This window comes from Mustela putorius, unplaced genomic scaffold, assembly GCF_011764305.1.
Source record: "Mustela putorius furo isolate JIRA1106 unplaced genomic scaffold, ASM1176430v1.1 tig00003858_pilon_pilon_pilon, whole genome shotgun sequence".
NCBI lineage: Eukaryota > Metazoa > Chordata > Mammalia > Carnivora > Mustelidae > Mustela > Mustela putorius.
This window is the reverse complement of record NW_025422010.1, coordinates 16,925,425-16,946,995: the sequence shown is the minus strand read 5'-3', so window position 1 is coordinate 16,946,995 and position 21,571 is coordinate 16,925,425. Positions and strand designations below refer to the sequence as shown.

General features: G+C 39.6%; 1 protein-coding gene across 1 annotated transcript in view; it reads left to right on the top strand.

The window, feature by feature from the left end:
* Positions 1-20,487, top strand: part of CLUL1 (clusterin like 1) — a 28,189-nt gene extending 7,702 nt beyond the window's left edge. Inside the window, exons 4-7 of the mRNA XM_013051267.2 lie at positions 578-1,010; positions 7,191-7,328; positions 16,536-16,750; positions 20,299-20,487. Coding sequence (XP_012906721.1) covers positions 578-1,010; positions 7,191-7,328; positions 16,536-16,750; positions 20,299-20,487 — 975 coding nt within the window. The remainder of the gene's footprint in view (positions 1-577; positions 1,011-7,190; positions 7,329-16,535; positions 16,751-20,298) is intronic.
* The last annotated feature ends 1,084 nt before the right edge of the window (positions 20,488-21,571 follow it).

Genomic DNA, 21,571 nt, shown 5'->3' with positions numbered 1-21,571 from the left:
TAAGTAACCTATTTAACTCCATCAGGCATCTATAATATAGCATGAATGTGTTTATCTTTACCTTTTCATGGACTAATTTATGAGACAAGAAAGAAGAGACCGTAAAGTCACTAACGACATTCCACTGAGTGAAACAAACCAACCTCCAGCCCAAACCCTAAGACAGAGGTGAAAGACAAGAGCCTTTTTCAGAGTTTTGGGGAAACCTAGACTGTTCTACTTAGACCACAGCATCCCAACCACTGCCAGTATATCAGGTGTGGCTTGTCAGCAATACTGAAGATTTGGCCTTTTTAGGTCTTGGGAAGAATGTCAGATCCTCTTTCCACAATCAAAGTCAAAGATACAAGAGTGTTAATACATTATCTTAAAAGGAGTCACCATTTCCTAGCTTGCCCAGAATTGTTTTTGATTTAGAATGACCAGTGTAAACTGACTTTAAAATCTACAATAAGAAATGGTCTGTGTCAATTATTTTTTTCCATTTAGAAGTAATAAAATAAAATCGATTTTAAAAAAAGAAATGATCCAGAAAGGAAATTAATTTCTTATTCCATTTTTGTCCTCCACCCCATAGGTCGAACAGTTTTTCAGGAAGATATATCAATACCTGTTTCCTTTTCATGAGGATAATGAAAAAGATCTCCCTGTGGGTGAAAAGTTCATTGAGGAGGATACACAAATGGCTCAAATAGAGAATGTGTTCAGCCAGCTGACTGTGGATGTGAGAATTCTCTTTAACAGAAGTCTTAACGTCTTCAAACAGATGCAGCAAGAATTTGACCAAAATTTTCAATCATATTTCATGTCAGATGCGGACTTAATGCAGCCTAACTTTCTTCCAGCTTTATCCCAAGAGCCAAGGGCAACACTGGATCCTGTACAAAGCTGGGACATTCCCAGCTTCTTCCAGCTGTTTTATAATTTCAGTCTCTCTATTTATCACAGTATCAGCACAACAATCACGGAGACACTGAATACAATAGAGGATTTACCAAAACAAGGCAAAGGCAAGTATTAAAAGACAGCTTTACTTAGATGTCAATACTAAGGTCAAGCTTTGTTTACCTTTGGAAAGAGTAGACATTTCTAAGTCATTGTTCAGTGTTTCTGAGAGTGACAATTTACAGGGTATCAGTTTCAGAGCCTCTTCGAGGAAGCTTTGAAGTCTGCCAAACACCATCCCTCCTCCATCACTGTCAAGAGCCCTGAGGGGCTGGTATCTCTTTTTAAAGCAAATTTTCAAAGCTGAGAAAGAAAATGTTAGCAGTGTGAGAAGTTGAACAGAACAGTTGCCTCCTTTATTGAAAGTCATGTAGATATGCTCAACTCTTTTCTGCTTGAACATCAGGGGGTTTCTTTAAAAAAATCAGTCTAGACTCCTCCGCTCTCAGTCTGGTTAGGAGCCTGGTGTCCCGTATGAACCAGGTCATGCTGAGTGCTCTCCACAGAGTCTCACTGCCATAATCCTTTAAATCGTAACATTTATGCATAAAACCACAGAAGATGCTCACAGACAAACCCAAAACTACAGAAACCAGAATAACGGTAAAGGATAAGAATTGCCTTCTACTGATGCCAAACATGCCCCCAAGATATTCCACATTGGAAGCATAATGCTGCTGTGCGTCTTCAGGCAGAAAGAGATAGCTTCCTTGGGCTTCTGTGGAGTGGCTGGGAAACAGCATCTCAGAAACGAGAGCTGCTTGGGGGGCCAAGGTAGGATGTACATTTCCTTAGACTTATGTCTTATGGACCATAAGCCCACGGGAAAGAATGCTCCCCTCTGACATGAAAAATAATGTGGGCTCCCTCTAGAAATCCTGCCATTTGTAACAACGTGAATGAATCTGGAGGACATTATGCCGACTGAAACAAGACACACACAGAAGGACAGATGCTATATGATACCATGTATATGAGAAATCTAAACTAGTCAAAGTCATGGCAGCAGAGAGTAGAATGGGGTTTCTGGGAGCTGAGTGGAGGGAGAATGAGGAGGTATTGGTCAGAGAGTACAAAATTCCTGTGATGCAAGATGAGTAAGTCCTAAACTTAGAAGTCCAACTCTGCAGGATAGTGCCTATCGTTACAAACACAGTACTGCATACTTTAAAATTTCCCAAGAAATGTAGGTCTTACATTAAGCATTCTTAATAATGATGATGCTAATAATAATAAGATGGCAGGAGAATATTTTTGGAAATGATGGATAGGTTTATAGCATAGACTGTGCTGATGGTTTCACGGGTTTATACTTCTCTCCAAACTCTCCAAGTTGTATATATTAATTACTCACAGCTTTTTTTTTTTTTTTAAGATTTTATTTATTTATTTGACAGACAGAGATCACAAGTAGGCAGAGAAAGAGGAAGAGAAGCAGAGAAGCTGAGCAGAGAGCCCCATGTGGGGGTCGATCCCAGGACCCTGGGATCATGACCTGAGCCGAAGGCAGAGGCTTTAACCCACTGAGCCACCCAGGTGCCCCAACTCACAGCTGCTTTTTTTTTTTTTTTTTTTTTTTTGTCACACCAAACGTTTATTTAGTCTTGAAACTAAAGCTCCCAACAAGGGCAGCATGTGCTTTTCTTTTTTTTTTTTTTTTTTAATTTTTTATTTTTTATAAACATATATTTTTATCCCCAGGGGTACAGGTCTGTGAATCACCAGGTTTACACACTTCACAGCACTCACCAAAGCACATACCCTCCCCAATGTCCATAATCCCACCCCCTTCTCCCAAACCCCCTCCCCCCGGCAACCCTCAGTTTGTTTTGTGAGATTAAGAGTCACTTATGGTTTGTCTCCCTCCCAATCCCATCTTGTTTCATTTATTCTTCTTCTACCCACTTAAGCCTCCATGTTGCATCACCACTTCCTCATATCAGGGAGATCATATGATAGTTGTCTTTCTCTGCTTGACTTATTTCGCTAAGCATGATACGCTCTAGTTCCATCCATGTTGTTGCAAATGGCAAGATTTCATTTCTTTTGATGGCTGCATAGTATTCCATTGTGTATATATACCACATCTTCTTGATCCATTCATCTGTTGATGGACATCTAGGTTCTTTCCATAGTTTGGCTATTGTGGACATTGCTGCTATAAACATTCGGGTGCACGTGTCCCTTTGGATCACTACATTTGTATCTTTAGGGTAAATACCCAATAGTGCAATTAACTCACAGCTTTTTGTATGTAGAAAGAAATGGGTTCCTTCTAGCTATTTCCCCTAATTATATCAGCTGTACCTGGCAACATCTGAATGAAATTCTCAAAATTACTATGACATTGCACCACTGGTCTCTATACAGAAGGGACCAACCTCACAGTACCAGAAACTGAAGCCAAAAAACAACACATGATATCCTTCCCATCCCATTGTTTCTTGAGCAGAGAACAGCCATCATTACTGGAATCCTTTTGGGGTTCTATTTCAGGGTCTGGAAGACTTTCTTGTAAGTCAGATGTTTTCTCTGGTATTCTATTCTAAGGTTTCCAATATTCAGGAAAAGCATCAATGCAGTAGACTAAATAGATCAATGCTGGGGTGATATTAAATTATTTTTGCCTGAACTTTTAAACAGATGGCAATTGTTGGGGAATAATATTCAAAATGTGTTCATTAGAACAAAATAATGACCCCCATCTTTCACATTGTGTACAACCTTATACGTGGGTTGCTGCATTCAAATGTGCACAGGAGTGAAGAGTGATTCATTCACTTTGAAATCAAAATAACTTCCTAATCATTGCAATTCCCTCCCACCCCACGGACTAATAATGCAGGTTTCCACCAGTTCTGCCCCAGCTTCCTCCCCATTCTCACAGCCCAGGACCAGTCCCGGCTCAGCTGGACCTCTGCACAGCTTCCACTTTGAAGGAGACCCACATATCAGAGTGCCCTGTCATGCAAAGGGAATGTAAATGCAAATAGGAAAAACAAAAACAAAAAAGCCATGTCCCACCCTTATATTTTTTTTCCTCTGCTATCCCTTCCCTAACCGTTCAGTGCCCAGGTAGCTCCACAGAGGTGCTCTCTTCTCCGATTAGCACCTGTGGACTATTTATCAAGAAGAGACACGCAGGGGCTCTAGGGTATTTGCAAATGGTTTCTGTTACTTTTCTGGACAGGTGGTAGCTGAACCATACACCTAACACTCCTGGAAAATCTGCCTAAAGAGAGGATATTTTGAGCTTTGCCCTGTGTAGACAGAATACTAGCTGCCCATAGATATCTACACCCTAATCCTCAGGACCTGTGAATATATTGTGTTCCACGGCAAGGGGAAAGTTTGCAGATGGAATTGAGGTTGCTTGTCAGCTGACCTTAAAATAGGGAGATTATTCTGAATTATCCATGTGGCTACAGGGATTCTTAGAAGTGGAAGTGGGGGGGGGGGCTCCTGGGTGGCTCAGTGGGTTAAGCCTCTGCCTTCAGCTCAGGTCATGATCTCAGGATCCTGGGATCGAGTCCTGCATCGGGCTGTCTGCTAGGCAGGGAGCCTGCTTCCTCCTCTCTCTCTCTCTCTCTCTCTGCCTGCCTCTCTGCCTACTTGTGATCTCTCTTTGTCAAATAAATAAAATCTTTAAAAAAAAAAAAAAAAGAAGTGGAAGGGGGGGCAGAATAGAATCTATAGAGATGGTAGCATGAGAAGGACTTGGCCCTACTTTGCTGGCTTTGCAGGTGGAGGAAGGGGCCTAGGAGCCACGGACTCTAGTTGGCCTTTAGAAATTAGAAAGGCAAAGAAATGGATTCTCCCCTAGAGCCTCCAGAAAAGAAAATCGCTGCCAACATCTTGATTTTAGGCCAGTGAGATCCATTTCAAACTTCTGACCTATAGAACCAGAAAACCACTGGTGTCATTCTAAGCTACTAAATTTGTGGTAATCTGTTACAACAGTAACAGGGAACTAATACAAGCCTCCTGTCAGTTACAATGCCCAATAGTGACTGAGTGATCGCTGTGTTTTCTGACAACCTTCATGGATGGGCTTCATTTATCAAGATTGTCCTAAGAGCTAAAATTAGAAAAATAGCTAAAATTGAATAATGAACACTATTAAAAGAAAAGAAGCAATAGTAAAAATCTGAAACACTGGGACACCCGGGTGGCTTAGTTGGTTAAGAATCCAACTCTTAATCTCAGCTAAGGTCTTGCTCTCAGGGTTGTGAGTCATGTCTTGTGTTAGACCCCATGATGGGCCTGGAGCCTACTTAGAAAAAAAAAATCTGAAATATTTTGGTTTTCAATCTTTTTATAAGTTTTTTAGTCTTCATATGGGAGAATTTCTTTCCTACTTTGATATTTCTAAACCTCAATTCCTGTATCTGTTGAAAGAGTAAAATAGCTCTTGTAGTTGTCCTCTCTTGCCTTATAAATCCCTGGAAAGGATAGATAAGATTATGTTCAATAAAACTATGTGATGTAGTAGCTTGGTACAGTGCCAGACACCAGGAGATATGAATTCTAATCCAACCTGAGAGAGCATTTGCTGACTTTAATTTTCCCTATGAGTGGGGAGGGGAGGCAGAGGCAGGTGGGGAGAGTAGATGTTTCATATGAGTGATGGCACCAGAAGGAGCTGCCTAGAGGGGTCTGGAGGCTCGGGGATGGGTTACTGCCATGTCACAGGATGAGAAATTGGTATCAGTTGACCCTGGAATTTGTCATCCCTGATCTACATACCAGATATTGATCAAGATGCTGAGACTAAGACAATGATTATAACACAGCCAGCCCCTGACTTTCAGGAGCTCAGTCCAGAGAAAGGAAAACAGATCACTGGGCAATTATGTTATCTCCATTACCATATGGAGAACAAAATGACAGAAGAAGGTACAGAAGAACAGCACGATTTCAAATGACAGGACCAAATTCCTTCCCTCAGTGCGGAGAGGGTCCCCCCTAACAGAGAGGATAAGAGAGCAAATAGTACATAAAGCTAGAGATAAGCTCTGTAGCAGAACTCCTCACAGGAACTCTGGGGCGGGGGGGTGAGGGGTGAAAGGGGATGCCACCAATTCGACAGGCACAGTTCTGGAAGGCAGTTGGGAGGCCACAACTTTGTAGTCAACCAAAGGAGATGGCTGCCTTACACACCACATGATCTAACCAGGGCCTCAGGTTTTTAAGCAGCAGACATTACAAGTCATCTCAAGATGAAATGTTTCATTTTAAGATGTGGTAAATTAATAATAAATGTATCCTAATAAATGTGAAACACTCAGCTGAGAAGTGTCAATTTTCTGTTGGACAGACTTCTTTTTTACAACATCATTTTTTCATATAAATTATTAATTCTTCCAGAAAAAGAAAAGGGTCTCTCAAAAGTTGATCAGCTTTAGATGTTTTCCCAAATCTTTGACCCATCAACCATAACATTATACCTATGAAATACAAAAGGAATAGTAAGAATGGAAATGCCTACCACCCAGCTTTAGAAACAGACATCACCAACATCACTGAAACTCCAATGTACTTCTCAATTATAGCTTTAAAAAATTGAAATAAGCATCAGAAAATTTTTAAATAGAAAGAAATACAAAGAGAAAAGTGGCCCACAATCCCTTATTTAAAGCATTGACATCAGAAATAATAATAATAATGACACTAAATTAAAAATAATTTCAATATAGAACAAACAAATGAAAGCTGCCTTCTCTCACCCCACCAGCTATCTCTTCCAAAAGATTCTTCATGATTCCTTCCAGAAAATAAAATTATATGCCTTAACCTTTTTGTGGGGAGGAGGGACATATACAAATAATCATAGTAATGTGATTGTTGGATCAAAGGATATAAGCAATTTTTAATAGATGTCAAATTGTCCTAGCAAATGGTTGCCACTATATGCCCTCCTATGATGGAATACAGAAAGATTTTCAAAGAACTGGTGAGAAAAAGAAATGACATCATGTCCATTCCTTTAAAATACAGACTCTAGGAGCGCATGGCTGGCTCAGAGGGTTAGGTCTCTGCCTTTGGCTCAGGTCATGATCTCAGGCTCCTGGGATCGAGCCCCACATGGGGCTCTCTGCCTAGCAGGGAGCCTTCTTCCCCTGTCTCTCTGCCTACTTGTGATAGATGTGTGTGTGTGTGTGAAATAAATAAATAAATAAATAAAATCTTAAAGAAAAAATACAGACTCTAATGACATTAATGTGCAAACATTATGTTACCTGCAGATTCTAACCTCGGAAGCCTGAATTCAAAGGTGTCACCTGTGCAGGATAGAGGACTGTGTGGAGAACTTGGCCAGAATTTGTCAGAATGTTTCCAGTTTCATGCCAGATGCCAAAAATGTCAGGATTACCTGTGGGAAGGTAAATAATTATTATTTTCCAGCATTTCAATGCTATTCTGGTCAGAGGCCAAAATCTCACTTTTACAATCATCATGGGTTCATCTACTTTCCTTCGAGCACTTTTTTTTGCATGCTTATTGCTATCTGGGGGTGCTCAGTGTAGGTTTATAAACTTTCATTATTCAAAAGTAGGCGAACTCGCCTTTTCTCTTATTTAAGATTCCATCATTGCTGCTGTGACATTTTTTATGGTTAAATGTGTGCAAAGGAGAAGGTAGGAGCAAATTAGGCACTCCTTTCTTCTTACTGCAAGGAAAAAGCAAGCCCCCCAATGGAAGCAATCTTCCCATTATATAAACAAATTATTAGCCAAATGAGTGTTCTTTTTTTTTTTTTAAGTGGTATTAACCCTTTCCAGTTGGTGGGTTATTTACTAATTAGTATTTAAATATGTAAAGTGGCTCCTCCTCAGAAACCACATAGACTTTCCCCTCGAGACCTGGCCAAGAGAAGTGAGAAATCCTTCTCTCCCCTGGCTCCTCCCTATCCCCCCTCCTCCCCTCCCCCCATCTCCTTTCCCTAAAGGGTAACTAAAGTCACCCCTCCCACCCACCATGGCCACCCCCCAACACATTTTCTCACAAAACCCAAGAGATTTTGATTCCCATGCTTCTGCTTTTTACCTCACTAAAGCCCTGAAGGAGTTGCTGAAAAGCCAGAAGGCTGAGTATAAATTGGGTCTTTTTGTTATTTCTCCTGAATTACTGATTCAGTGACTCTGTACCTCTGTTCCATCACAAGGAGAATGGAAAGAATGTGTCTATTTTACACCGGTGTTTTGCAGATTACATGAAATGTCTACCATACTAATGATTTTCATTATTTAGGGTTTTGCTTTTTTTTTTTTTTTTAGCTTTTATTGAGTACAATAAAGGTTTTGCTTTTCAAGTCACAATTACAAGGTTGCATGCAGAAACAGAAGTTCTTATAAGAGAAAAATACACACAAATACCCTGATCACTTACAAAAACAGTCCCACTCAAACATTCCATCTACGTATCATTACCTTCCTTTCATCCAGTTAAAAGCTTTGATGACTAATCTCTTCCTTTCATAATATCATACAAAGATGGGGAGAGGGAATCAGAGGGAGGAGGTCACGAGGTACAAGCGCCCAGTTCTAAGATAAAGAGGTTTGAAGCAGGTAAGCTATGGCAGGATCACTCTAGCTAACACTGCTGTGTGACGTACAGAAAAGTTGGTAACAAAGTAGATCCTAAATTCTCATCACAAGGAGAAATTTTGTTTTCTTTCTGTTTTATCTCTATGATGTGATAGATATTAGCTAAGCCTATTGCAATGATTATTTCAATATATGTAAATCAGAACATCACACTGTACAGCTTAAACTCAGACAGTGATATGTTAATTATTGGTCAATTCAACTGGAAAAAATATGAAAGAAATCAGATAATATAGTACAAGTGCCTTGGATAATCAATATACATTGGACTGCGTTAGCTACAGTACACATCGGATAACACAGAAGGCATGAATTGGCAGCTGCATAGATAGAACATCAAAGAAAGGAGGCTCTATTGCATTCCCACACAACTTAAAGCTTTCATTATAAAATGCATTTTGTTATAATGGTATAGAGGATAAAAGAACAAAAACTCACATGCCTACAACTGGATTCAGAAATAAAACATTGGGGTGCCTGGGTGGCTCAGTGGGTTAAAGCCTCTGCCTTCGGCTCAGGTCATGATCCCAGGTTCCTGGGATGGAGCCCAGCATCAGGCTCTCTGCTCAGCAGGGAACCTGCTTCCTCCTCTCCCTCTGCCTACCTCTCTGCCTACTTGTGATCTCCATCTGTCAAAGAAAGAAAGAAAACATTACCCAAAGAGATGAAGCCCCCTCTGTGCTCCTTCCAGATCATATCTTCTTCTCCCCCAGAAAGGAAACTTATTTTGAATTTAGTGTTTATTATTCCTTTACTTTTCTTTATACTGCTATCACATGTATATACAACACACACAACACACATAGCAATGTTTTGCATGTTCTTAATTTTATATTATTAAAGCATGATTTTTAAGTTTAAAACTATGACTCATACAAATATAAAATGAGCAAGTGTCAAGATGAACTTATCCTATTAATGAGGGAATCCGCAAAGTGTTAAAGCTGTTTCTAAGGAGTACAGGAGAGACTGGAGAATTTATAGTCAAAGATAGAATGTGGAAGTTAGATTGCAAAATTAAATATAAGACTAGTTACTCTTCTAATGGGCAATAAAACAGTAAGTTTTGCAGTGATGTTTTGTATCCGACCAAAATAATTTATATCTCTACTGGACAAAAAACACTTGCAACTTTTCAATTTAGAATGTTCATCTAAGCACATAGAATTTGGCCCTGAGCACCAGTAAATGGTAAACCCAACAAAAGGTCATTTCCCGAGTGAATCAAAGAGGCTTTAGGTGGGTCTCTTGGACAATGCTGTATATATCCTTGAAAAGAATGCAGCCATTCTTTGGCCCCTATTTCCAAATTTGGGGTAATTTTTCTTAACAATGTAAAATATTATTGCTTAGCTGTTCTTCGGCAACTTGGCTTGTCACAGTATAGATAGTAAGATTTAGCCATGTGAATACGTGTTCTAATTCATTAATTCATTGCTCCATTAGTCTGTGTGGGCATATCACAATTTATCCATTCCCCTGAAGTCTATTTAAGTTGCTTCCATGTTTTGCTATTACAAACAACTCTTCTACATTTTGCCAAACAATAATTTTGCCTCTTCAATCAGCATTTGATTCTTCCCTTGTTCTAAGAGCACATAGCTGCAATTATAGATGTAAGATCTTATAAATCTTATAATAAATAAATATTATATTTGATAAATATTTTCCAAGACATCATAAATCTTTTTTGTTTTCCCACTAGTTACCATACATTTTTGGTCTTGATTTTAAACATATTTACTGTGACTCTTTTCCTCTTCTCCCATATCAATTACTAGTACTGCATATATACACCCAAATTCAAAATAGTAGTTTCCCTTTGAGAGGACAGAGAGGGGTTTTGATGTGGGAGGGGCACAGTGGGGGGCTTCATCTGTTTCGGTAGTATTTCATTTCTTAAGAGAAGTGATAGGCACATGGATTTATACCAAGAAACTTCTGTCTTCTGCCCATTTTGTTATATAAGACATATAATTATCAGTTAAACTAGATCTCTTTTGAAAGTGATGTGGGTATATAAACAATTACTTAAGAACAATAGGCATAAACTGGGAGCTCTCCTAGGCAGAAGGGGATGTATGTATAGCAGATTAAAACAAAATTATCACAGTAATTTGTGGTTACTTCCAGCAAGAGAGATTTTATTTTATATTTTATATTTATTATATATATATTTTTATTTTTCCAGTCCATAAATCTGGCTTGGCCATGGATCTGTCCTTAGTGAATGAGGCATTGGCAAACATGACCAAAGTGGAGGCTTGACATGTGCTTATAAATGAAAGCTTGTTCTCAGGCATCTGGGTGGCTCAGGCCATGAAGCATCTGCCTTTGGCTCAGGAGGTGATCGTGGGGTCCTGGATCCAGCCCCACAGCAGCAGTGGACTCCCTGCTCAGAGGACAGTCTGCTTCTGTCCCACCCCACCCCATTCATTCTCTCTCTCTTTTTTTTTTAAGATTATTTATTTATTTATTTGACAGAAAGAGATCACAAGTAGGCAGAGAGGCAGGCAGAGAGAGAGAGGAAGGGAAGCAGGTTCCCTGCTGAGCAGAGAGCCTGATGCAGGGCTTGATCCCAAGACCCTGAAATCATGACCAGAGCCAAAGGCAGAGACTTTAACCCACTGAGCCACCCAGGCGCCCCCACCCCATCCATTCTCTCTCACTCTCTCTCTCTTTTAAATAAATAAAATCTTAAAAAAAAAAAACAAACACAAAACTTCTCTCTTGCTGTTGGATACCTATCTACTACCATGTGAACATCTGTGTATCTCCTTTGGAGAAATGTCTACTCAAATCCTTTGCCCATATTTTAATTTTGTTATTTGTCTTTTTATCATTGAGTTGTAAGAATTCTTTATATATTCTAGATACTAAACCCTTATCAGATATATTATCTATGAATATTTTTTTCCCATTCCCACATGCTGCCTTTTTACTTTTGGAATGGTGCTCTTTAAATTATGAAAATTTTTCATTTCAATGAAGTCTAACTTATCTGTTTCTTCTTTTCTTTGTTGTATTTTGATGCTACATCTAAGAAGCCATCGCTGAGGTTCCTGGGTGGCTCAGTCCATTAAGCATCTGACTCTTGATTTCAGCTCAGGTTTTGATCTTAGGTTATGATCTCAGGTCATGAGACAGAGCCCTACATGAGGCTCTGTGCTCAGTGGGGAGTCTGCTTGAGATTCTCTTCCTCTCCCTCTGTCCCTCCCCCCACTCACCTCACTTGCTCTGTCTCAAATAAATAAATATTTTTTTTTTTAAAAAGAAGCCATTGCCTAACCCAAGGTCACATAGATTTTACACATGTGTTTCACCTATAAGACTTACATATTTAGTCCATGTGTTTAGTTCATTTTTGTATGGTGTGAGGCGGGAATCCAGTTTCTTTCTTTTGCAGTGGATATTCAGTTGTCTCAGTTCTACTTTTTTTTTTTAAGATTTTTAAATTTTTTTTTATCTGACAGAGAGAGATCACAAGTAGGCAGAGGGGCAGGCAGAGAGAGAGGAAGGGAAGCAGACTCCCCGCTGAGCAGAGAGCCCAATGCGGGGCTTGATCCCAGGACCGCAAGATCATGACCCCAGCCAAAGGCAGAGGCTTTAACCCACTGAGACACCCAGGCGACCCTGTCTCAGTTCTACTTCTTAAAAAGACTGTTCTTTCCTTCACTGAATTATCTTGGGATCCTTATTGAAAATTCATTAATAACAAATAGGGTTTATTTCAACTCTCAGTTCTATTCCATTGATCTATATGTCTATCCTATGCCCATGCTACACTGTCTTAACTGTTGTGCTTTGTAGGAAGTTTTGGCAACATTGGGGTTTTTCTTTTGTTTGTTTTTATTTTTGTTTGTTTGTTTTTTTAAGATTTTACTTATTTATTTGATAGACAGAGAATGAGAGAGAGAGAGCAGTAAGGTGAGGGCCAGAGGGAGTAGCAGACTTCCTGTCAACCAGGGAGGCTGATGTGGGACTCCATCCTGGTACCCCAGGATCATGACCTGAGCAGAAGGCAGATGCTTAACCAAGTGAGTCACCCAGGCATCCCTGTTTTTTTTTGTTTTCAGAGTTGTTTTAGCTATTCTGGGTCCCTTGTCTTTCCTCATAAGTTTTGGGATCAGCTTATCAATGTCTGTAGAGAGGAAATTCAGCAGGGTTTTTGATAGGAATTATATTAAATCTATAGACCAACTTGTGGAGTACTGCCATCTTAACAATATTAAGTCTTCCAATCCATCAAAATGTTTTTCCATTTATTTAAATCTTTAATTTCTTTCAAAGATGTTTTTTAGTTTACAGTGTATAAATCTTTCACTCAATTTTTTTTCATAAGCAATTCATTCTTTTTAATGCAATTGTGAATGCAATTATTTTCTTAATTTAATTTTTGGTTTGTTCATACTGTATAGAAATACAATACTGATCTTGTATTCTGCTGAATTATTAGTTTTTATAGTTTTCTGTGTATTTGTACTCTTTAGGACTTTCTGTATACAAGATCACATCATCTGTGAATATAGTTGTACTTTTTCCTTTCCCAGGTGATTCTATTTTGCATGAAGTTTCACCTTTGTTCCATGAAAATCTTTTTGCCTGGGTGGTACTCTCTACAAGAAGAAATGAGTGTCCTTTGTAGAATTCTTCTTGCCTAAATCATGAGGCAATCACCATCTTCTTCCCCTGTCATTAAAATATGTATATTTTTATTACTATTGTAAAAGTTAACAACTCTGAAGTTGCCAGTGAAGACATTTTAAAAGAATATTCAAACTCTTCTTAAACGTATACCATAGTGGTGAAAGTGGGCATCCTTGTCTTGTTCCTGATCTCAACGGGAAGGCTGCAAGCTTTTTCCCATTGAGGATGATATTTGCTGTGGGTCTTTCATAGATAGATTTGATGAGGTTAAGTAATGTTCCCTCTATCCCTATACTTTGAAGCGTTTTAATCAGGAACAGATGCTGGATTTTGTCAAATGCTTTTTCTGCATCAATTGAGAGGACCATGTGGTTCTTCTCTCTTCTCATATTAATTGTTGTATCACATTGATTGATTTGCGAATGTTGAACCATCCTTGTAGCCCAGGGATGAATCCCACCTGATCATGGTGGATAATCTTTTTAATGTGCTGTTGGATCCTGTTGGGTAGGATCTTGTTGAGAATCTTAGCATCCATATTCATCAGTGATATTGGTCTAAAATTCTCCTTTTGGGTAGGGTCTTTGCCTGGTTTGGGGATTAGGGTAATGCTGGCTTCATAGAAAGAGTCTGGAAGTTTTCCTTCTGCTTCAATTTTTTGAAACAGCTTCAGGAGAATAGGTGTTATTTCTTCTTTGAAGGTTTGGTAGAATTCCCCAGGGAATCCGTCAGGTCCTGGGCTCTTGTTTTTTGGGAGGTTTTTGATCACTGCTTCAATCTCGTTATTAGATATCGGTCTATTCAGGTTGTCAATTTCTTCCTGGTTCAATAAACTTTTGGGACTTCATCAAAATCAAAAGCTTCTGCACAGCAAAGGAAACAGTCAAAAAAACAAAGAGGCAACCCACGGAATGGGAGAAGATATTTGCAAATGACAGTATAGACAAAAGGTTGATATCCAGGATCTATAATGAACTCCTCAAACTCAACACACACGAAACAGGCAAACATATCAAAAAATGGGCAGAAGATATGAACAGACACTTCTCCAATGAAGACATACACATGGCTATCAGACACATGAAAAAATGTTCATCATCACTAGCCCTCAGGGAGATTCAACTTAAAACCACATTGAGATATCACCTTACACCAGTTAGAATGGCCAAAATTAACAAAACAGGAAACAACATGTGTTGGAGAGGATGTGGAGAAAGGGGAATCCTCTTACACTGTTGGTGGGAATGCAAGTTGGTGCAGCCTCTTTGGAGAACAGTGTGGAGATTCTTCAAGAAATTAAAAATAGAACTTCCTATGACCCTGCAATTGCACTCCCAGGTATTTACCCCAAAGATACAGATGTTGTGAAAAGAAGGGCCATCTGTACCCCAATGTTTATAGCAGCAATGGCCACAGTCGCCAAACTATGGAAAGAACCAAGATGCCCTTCAACAGACGAATGGATAAGGAAGATGTGGTCCATATACACTATGGGGTATTATGCCTCCGTCAGAAAGGACGAATACCTAACTTTTGTAGCAACATGGACGGGACTGGAAGAGATTATGCTGAGTGAAATAAGTCAAGCAGAGAGAGTCAATTATCATATTGTCTCACTTATTTGTGGAGCATAACAAATAGCATGGAGGACAGGGGATGTTAGAGAGGAGAATGGTGTTGGGAGAAATTGGAAGGGGAGGTGAACCATGAGAGACTATGGACTCTGAAAAACAATCTGAGGGGTTTGAAGTGGCGGGAGGGTGGGAGGTTGGGGTACTGGGTGGTGGGTATTATGGAGGGCATGGATTGCATGGAGCACTGGGTGTGGTGAAAAAATAATGAATACTGTTTTTCTGAAAATAAATAAATTTATTTATTTAAAAAAAGATAATTTTTATTAGAAAAAAAATGTATACCATATCTTTTTGTTTGTTTGTTTTTAGAGGAAGAGAGAGACTGGTGGGTAGGAGCAAAGGGAGAGGAAGAAAGAGATCTTAGGACAAGGGGCTTAATCTCACAACCCTGAGATCATGACCTGAGCTGAAATCAAGATTTGGATGCTTAACTGACTGACCCACTCAGGCAGCCCTCAAGTGTATACTACATCTCATTGACTGTGACTCCCTTTGTTGTCAAAATGTTATCTTGAATCACTTTCCTGATGCATGCTACTGCAAAATTTTTTTAAAGATTTATTTATTTTGAGAGAAAGAGAGAGAGCACACAAGCATGTGAGTGTGGGGAGGGGCACAGGGAGAGAATTTTTCAAGCAGATCCCCCACCAAATGAGGAGCCCCACACTGCGCTCCATCCCACAGCCCATGAGATCAAGACCTGAGCGGAAATTTAGAGCCAAATGTTCACCTGACTGAGCCACCAGGTGTCCCAAATTTGTTTACTTATAAGTACAAGGAGCTCCCTCTCCTGAAGATCCCAAAATTATATGAAAATGTATGAGGTGCCAGGGAATCTTGTGTTATATCTTAGGTATCCAAAATAAATCTCAGATGACATAGTCACCCAGCTCTGGTTGGTGGATTCTCTCCAGCCCCTGTCCTCCTAAAGGCATGGCTCTTTGGTAAATAGTTGGCGACATAGTTTAAAGAGTCTGTGGTCTTTTCTCCACAACAACAACTTCCCACGACCTTCAACACCCTAACACATAGACACTTCCATAATTTTCAGATAATCTTTCCGCAGTATCCAGCCACTCATTAGCACAGCTGTGTAAATTCCTAGAATCCTGATTCAGTTCAGATGGGCTATTATGCAATACAGCACAGAGCTGTAGAATCACAGTGTCTTGTCAGCACAAAGGTTGATTTCTCACCGTGTGCCATGTCAGTTACAGTTTGAGCAAAGGCCCTGCTACCCCTCTCACTCAGGGCAACGCAGCCTCCACTCTACAAAGCAAACCTAGTTCTGCCATCAGGGGAAAGGGAATGTGCTAAATCCTTACCATTCCTTATGCTTCCCCTGGAAGTGAGACCCATCACCTTGAAGACGGCCCCCCTGAACTTCCAGGGCGGCAGGAAGCACAATCTCCCAGGCGTCCTGGTCAGAATATCAGTGAGTAGCCCTAATGACCATCCAGAGGCACTACAGAAAGGAGGAAAAGAAAAAGGAACCTTGGCCAAATCTCCAGCGTGTGACTGTCCAATGAGCAGGCACTTCACAGTGTTATTTCATTCACGCCTATTTTACCTCATTGAAAACTCACTGAAGGTCCAAAGGCTAGAAACAGAAATAGCTTAAGAGCCAGGATTTAAACGCTCCTCACCCAACTCCAAATTCCACGGTCATTTCCCTTTACCACGTTACTTTCTTCTTTACTAGACTGTCCTGATGTACCTGACCTCCATATAAAAGTGGACGAGGCCCTGGAATTGGTCAACATATCCCACCAGCAATACGCCCAGGTTCTCCAGATGGCCCAGCATCACCTAGAGGACACGGCATATCTGATGAAGAAGATGAGAGAGGAGTTTGGCTGGGTGGCTGACCTGGCAAACCAGACTCCAGCAACTGAGAACATCTTCAATTCCATAAAGGTAATGGAGAGACCCGAGAACAGAAAAGGAGATTATGTGTGCATCCATTGTTTTTTTGTTTTTTTTTTTTGTTTTTTTCCCTGTTAATTCACTTCTTAAGTACATCTGCATTTGAAAACAAGCTGTGGGAGCATATTCATATTTCCACAATGACCATTCAGTCTGACTTGATATAATGTGTGCATGGTTCTTAGAAGCAAGAAACTCTATAGGGAAAATCCATTAAAAATGCAAAATACTTTCTAATTCAGACATGCCCAGTTCCACTTAGGGCTAGAGGGATGTACTCAACTGATTCAAGCAAACTTGAAGAAACCTGACCAATGTAACTTTCAAGAGTGAAGATTTCCAGGTGAAGCAACGAATTCAAATGCTAACCCTGATACTTAGCAGCTGAGTAAGTTTGGAAACGTTTCATAACCTTTCTTGGTCTCAGTTTTCCCCCCTGAAAAAATGGAATAGTAGGATACCTTAAAATGGATGTCTGTGAAGCTATTAGCATAGGTTCCTTATCCAAAGCAAGAGTCTGTAAATTCTAGCTCTCAAAAGTTTCTGAAACAAAAAGCTGCTGACTTACCTTGAGAGTTAAAGATATTTGTCTACTAATATTCACATCAAAGCATATTGCTATCTTAATTGGCACTTAGACCATGTCTCCCACCATCAGTCAAGAATTCTTGTTGCATAACATGAAACAGTGGCGAAATTTTTCTTCTAACCAATTGCCCCCACCCCCACTCCAACAACATGCATTACGTTAACATACAAGTATACCAGGTTAGTTATTGACAGGTTCCTAAAAAGACCTGCATACAGAAATCACCAGGCAGAGCAACTGAAGAAGCAATATTTTGTGCAACACGTTATGTCAGTGCCTTACCCAGATCCCCGAGAATCCTTTTACCAACTTTGGCTGGTACTGCTGCTCACTGTTCTTCCTGGCCCCAGATCTCCAAAAGGGTTGCCCTAGGGGCCACTTAAAAGCTCTCTGCAGCAAAAAATAAAACAAGTCAAAATCAGAGAGGGAGACAAGCCATAAGAGACTCTAAATCATAGGAATCAAACTGAGGGTTGCTGGAGGGGCAGGGGTAATGGGTGAAGGACGTTAAGGAGAGCACGTGATGCGATGAGCAGTGGGTTCACTGATGAATCACTGACCTCTACCTCTGAAACTAATAATACACTATATGTTAACTAATTGAATTTGGGGGAAAAGAGCTCCCTGCAGCATCAAACTAAGGCCAGAGGTCACCTGAAACATCCTAGATTAGCTTCTCCCTTTTGTCTGTGTTGCTTGCCTAATCCCCCCAAAAGTTTCACCTGAAGCCAACCTTAATCAATCACTTGCATCACAGCTTCAGGCTCTGCTTCCAGGGAATCTGACCTATAACATTCTGTCTGTTTCAGACTGCAAAGCTGTGGCCCCTGTGTGGTTTGAGACTTAGGTTTAGACGGTCATAACCAGCACATTAAACAAACAAACAAAACAGAATAGGGCAAACTAGGAGAGAAAATATGAGAGTGCATTATATTTAACAAGTCAATTGCATATATCACAGAACTTTCATTTCCATTATGTACATTTATGTGCATAAATGTGTATACATATATGTAAGATATGTGGGTTGTTTTTGTTTTTGTTTTAAAGATTTTATTTATTTATTTGACAGACGGAGATCACAGGTAGGCAGAGAGGCAGACAGAGAGAGAGGAGGAGGAAGGCTCCCTGCTGAGCAGAGAGCCCGATGAGGGGCTTGATCCCAGGACCCTAGGATCATGACCTGAGCCAAACAAAGGCAGAGGCTTTAACCCACTGAGCCACCCAGGTGCCCCAAGATATGTGTTTCTGAGTCATGATGTAAAATGTATTTGTAACTCTCAACCACATTCAAAAGGTTCTGAAAACCACCCTCCCATCCCTGCTGATTCTGATTCATTTCCTTCGTTAGATAGATCATACTCTATAGAGTAAAATAATTCAGTATATCAGATCATCCTCAAAAATACAGACTTTCAGCTAATGAGGAAAAGGTCTTGTCTTGAAGAATAAGATCTGAAGAAAAATGTGAGCAATGCTTTCAAAGATACAGCCAAGAGTTAATTGCTTTTATCGTCATCAGTATTTTCCATTCTATGTTCAATTTGCTTCTATTCTAGTGTCTCTGGGTAACACTAACAGATTTACCTGAAATTCTTTCTATTGATAACAAATGCAGTTCTGTATAAAAATCTCCATATGAAATAAAATTGTGGGTTTCAAGGATACATTGTTCTAATAATCATTGTCACTAAAGGGCACTTACTATGTGTCAGGCAATGTTCTCAGACTTTTTTCATACACCAGATTGTTTAATAATCTCAGTGATCCTTCAAGGCACTGTTTTTCACATTTTACAGATGAGTTACAGAGAAGTTAAACAACTTTTCTGAGGTCACATAGCTAGGAAATCGGTAGAACTAGGTAGGATTTGAGCCCAAGCAGCACTTCTCCGGAGTTGCTGGACTTAACTACTTTGCTGAACTACCTGTAAAAGTTATTTTTCTCAAAACAGCTCTTATTTCATCGTGTAACAGAAAGTGCAAAGCCATAAAACAGCAAGGACTGAAGAGGAACACATAAATTCCAGCAGGTGAAAAAAGCTATGCCCCTCAGGTTCTAGTTTCATGGTGTTAGCTTTATAATTATTTATTAAACTAGACAAAAATGCTTTATGCAGTTTTTATATGGGTCATATTCACCAAAAGAGAAAGGGGGAAAATCCTTGTTAGCTATTCCTTTATAAATCAGAATTAAGAAATTATCAGTTTTTATTTGACCTTATATTTTCTTTTAATTTTTTTTGATAAGGAGGTTATTTGAAAACATTTTCAAAATAGTTCTCTTGAGGTTACATCAACTTGCATGTCAGTACAGTTTCATTTAAATGATTACAATCACAGTATACGCACTTGAGAATTCATTAAGAGCAACCACTGTGACTTTCAGACGACTGGTTCTCACAAACACATGCCACCCTAAATTGTTACTGTCCTAGGAAAACTCAGGATAAAACTCGGTGCATCGCATTAATGTTTGTGACATGTTTGTGACACTGACAGTTGTGCTCACCAAATATTCCATCTGCTCACTCATCTTTTCTAGCTGTTCTTGCTGCGAAGTGGTGCCGTGTGGCAAGTTCTGGCCAAAGAAATGTGATCAAGACTGACTGGAGTTATTTCTAGACTGAGATAGTGCAGGGCTTGTGTGTGTTGATTACTCTCTGTCTCTGCCAAGGGCACAGAGAAAGCCAGGTGTTCCTTGGACTACGACCATGAGGTGACATGCCACTGTCAACCAGGGCCCCGAGCAGTAGAGGGTATACAGATTCCCTGAAATGGACATGAAACATAAGTGAGAAATAAATGTTTGCTGTATGAAGCCACTGGGATGTTGGAGCTACTTTGTTACCTCAGCACAACCTAGCCTATCCTGACTCATGTGCTATTAAATTAATTCTGAATGTGCACTAGGGATTAGTAATCTTTCACTGCATAATCCTTCTTCTTAGGTGGTTCCAAATGTTCCTGAAGGCAATTTTTCCAACCAAGATGACACGATGATAGACTTAAGCATTCCGTCTTACCCCAACTTCACACTCAAGATCCCTCGTGAAGAAAGTGCTGAGAGTTCTAACTTCATTAGCTATGTGCTGGAGAAAGCCATGCAGCATTTTAAAAAACATTTTAAAACTTGGTAAGCAGAGTGCCTTGTTGATTGGAATAGATTATTCACAAAAGAGAAAGATAACAAAACTAGTTTTTAAGTATCTGGAAAATAGGGGTGCCTAGCTGGCTTGGTCGGAAGAACATCTGACTCTTGATCTCAGGGTCATGACTTTAAGCCCCATGTTGGGCATGGAACCTACTTTAAAAATAAATAAATAAATAAAATGCCTAGAAGATATGTTCGACCTCATTGATCATCAAAGACATAAAAATTAAGACAAGATAGCATTGTGTGCCTATCAAATGTATAAATTTAAAAACATACAAAATTGTGATAGAAGTGTAATGAAATGGGAATTCTTTTTTTTTTAAATATTATTTCACCTATTTTGTCTGCTTTTATTTATTTATTTTTTTTAAAGATTTCATTTATTTAGTTGCCAGACAGAGATCACAAGTAGGCAGAGAGGCAGGCAGAGAGAGGGAGGAGGAAGCAGGCTCCCTGCTCAGCAGAAAGCCCAATGCGGGGCTTGATCCCAGGACCCTGGGATCATGACCTGAGCCAAAGGCAGAGGCTTTAACCCACTGAGCCACCCAGGCACCCCTGAAATGGGAATTCTTATATGTTATTATAACATAAACTGATTCTGCCTTTTTGAAAAGCTATTTGATTATGCATGTCAAGAGCCATAAAACTTCTTTTTGATATAATAATTCCATTTCTGAAATCAGTCCTAAGGAATAAATCTCAATTTGATTAAAATTTAGGTGCAGGTGCCTCTGCCCCCTGCAGGGGCACCTGGGTAAGCTTTGTAGGTTGAGCTGACTCTTAATCTCAGCTCAGGTCTTGATCTAGGATCGTAAATTCAAGCCCCAAGTTGAGCTTCATGCTGGCCATGGAGCCTACTTAAAAAAAAAAAAAAAGTTCTCCCTTCCCCCAGCCCCAAAATCTGTGTCTGCAAAATTATTTAAAATAATCAAATTTAAAAACAATCATAATATCTAAAGACAAGAAAATGGTTAAGTAGATTAGGGTTTAATATCTTCTGAATTAGTGGCATAATCAAAGCTGTATGTAACATTCTCTTTTGGTAATATGATCAATCTTAAATAATA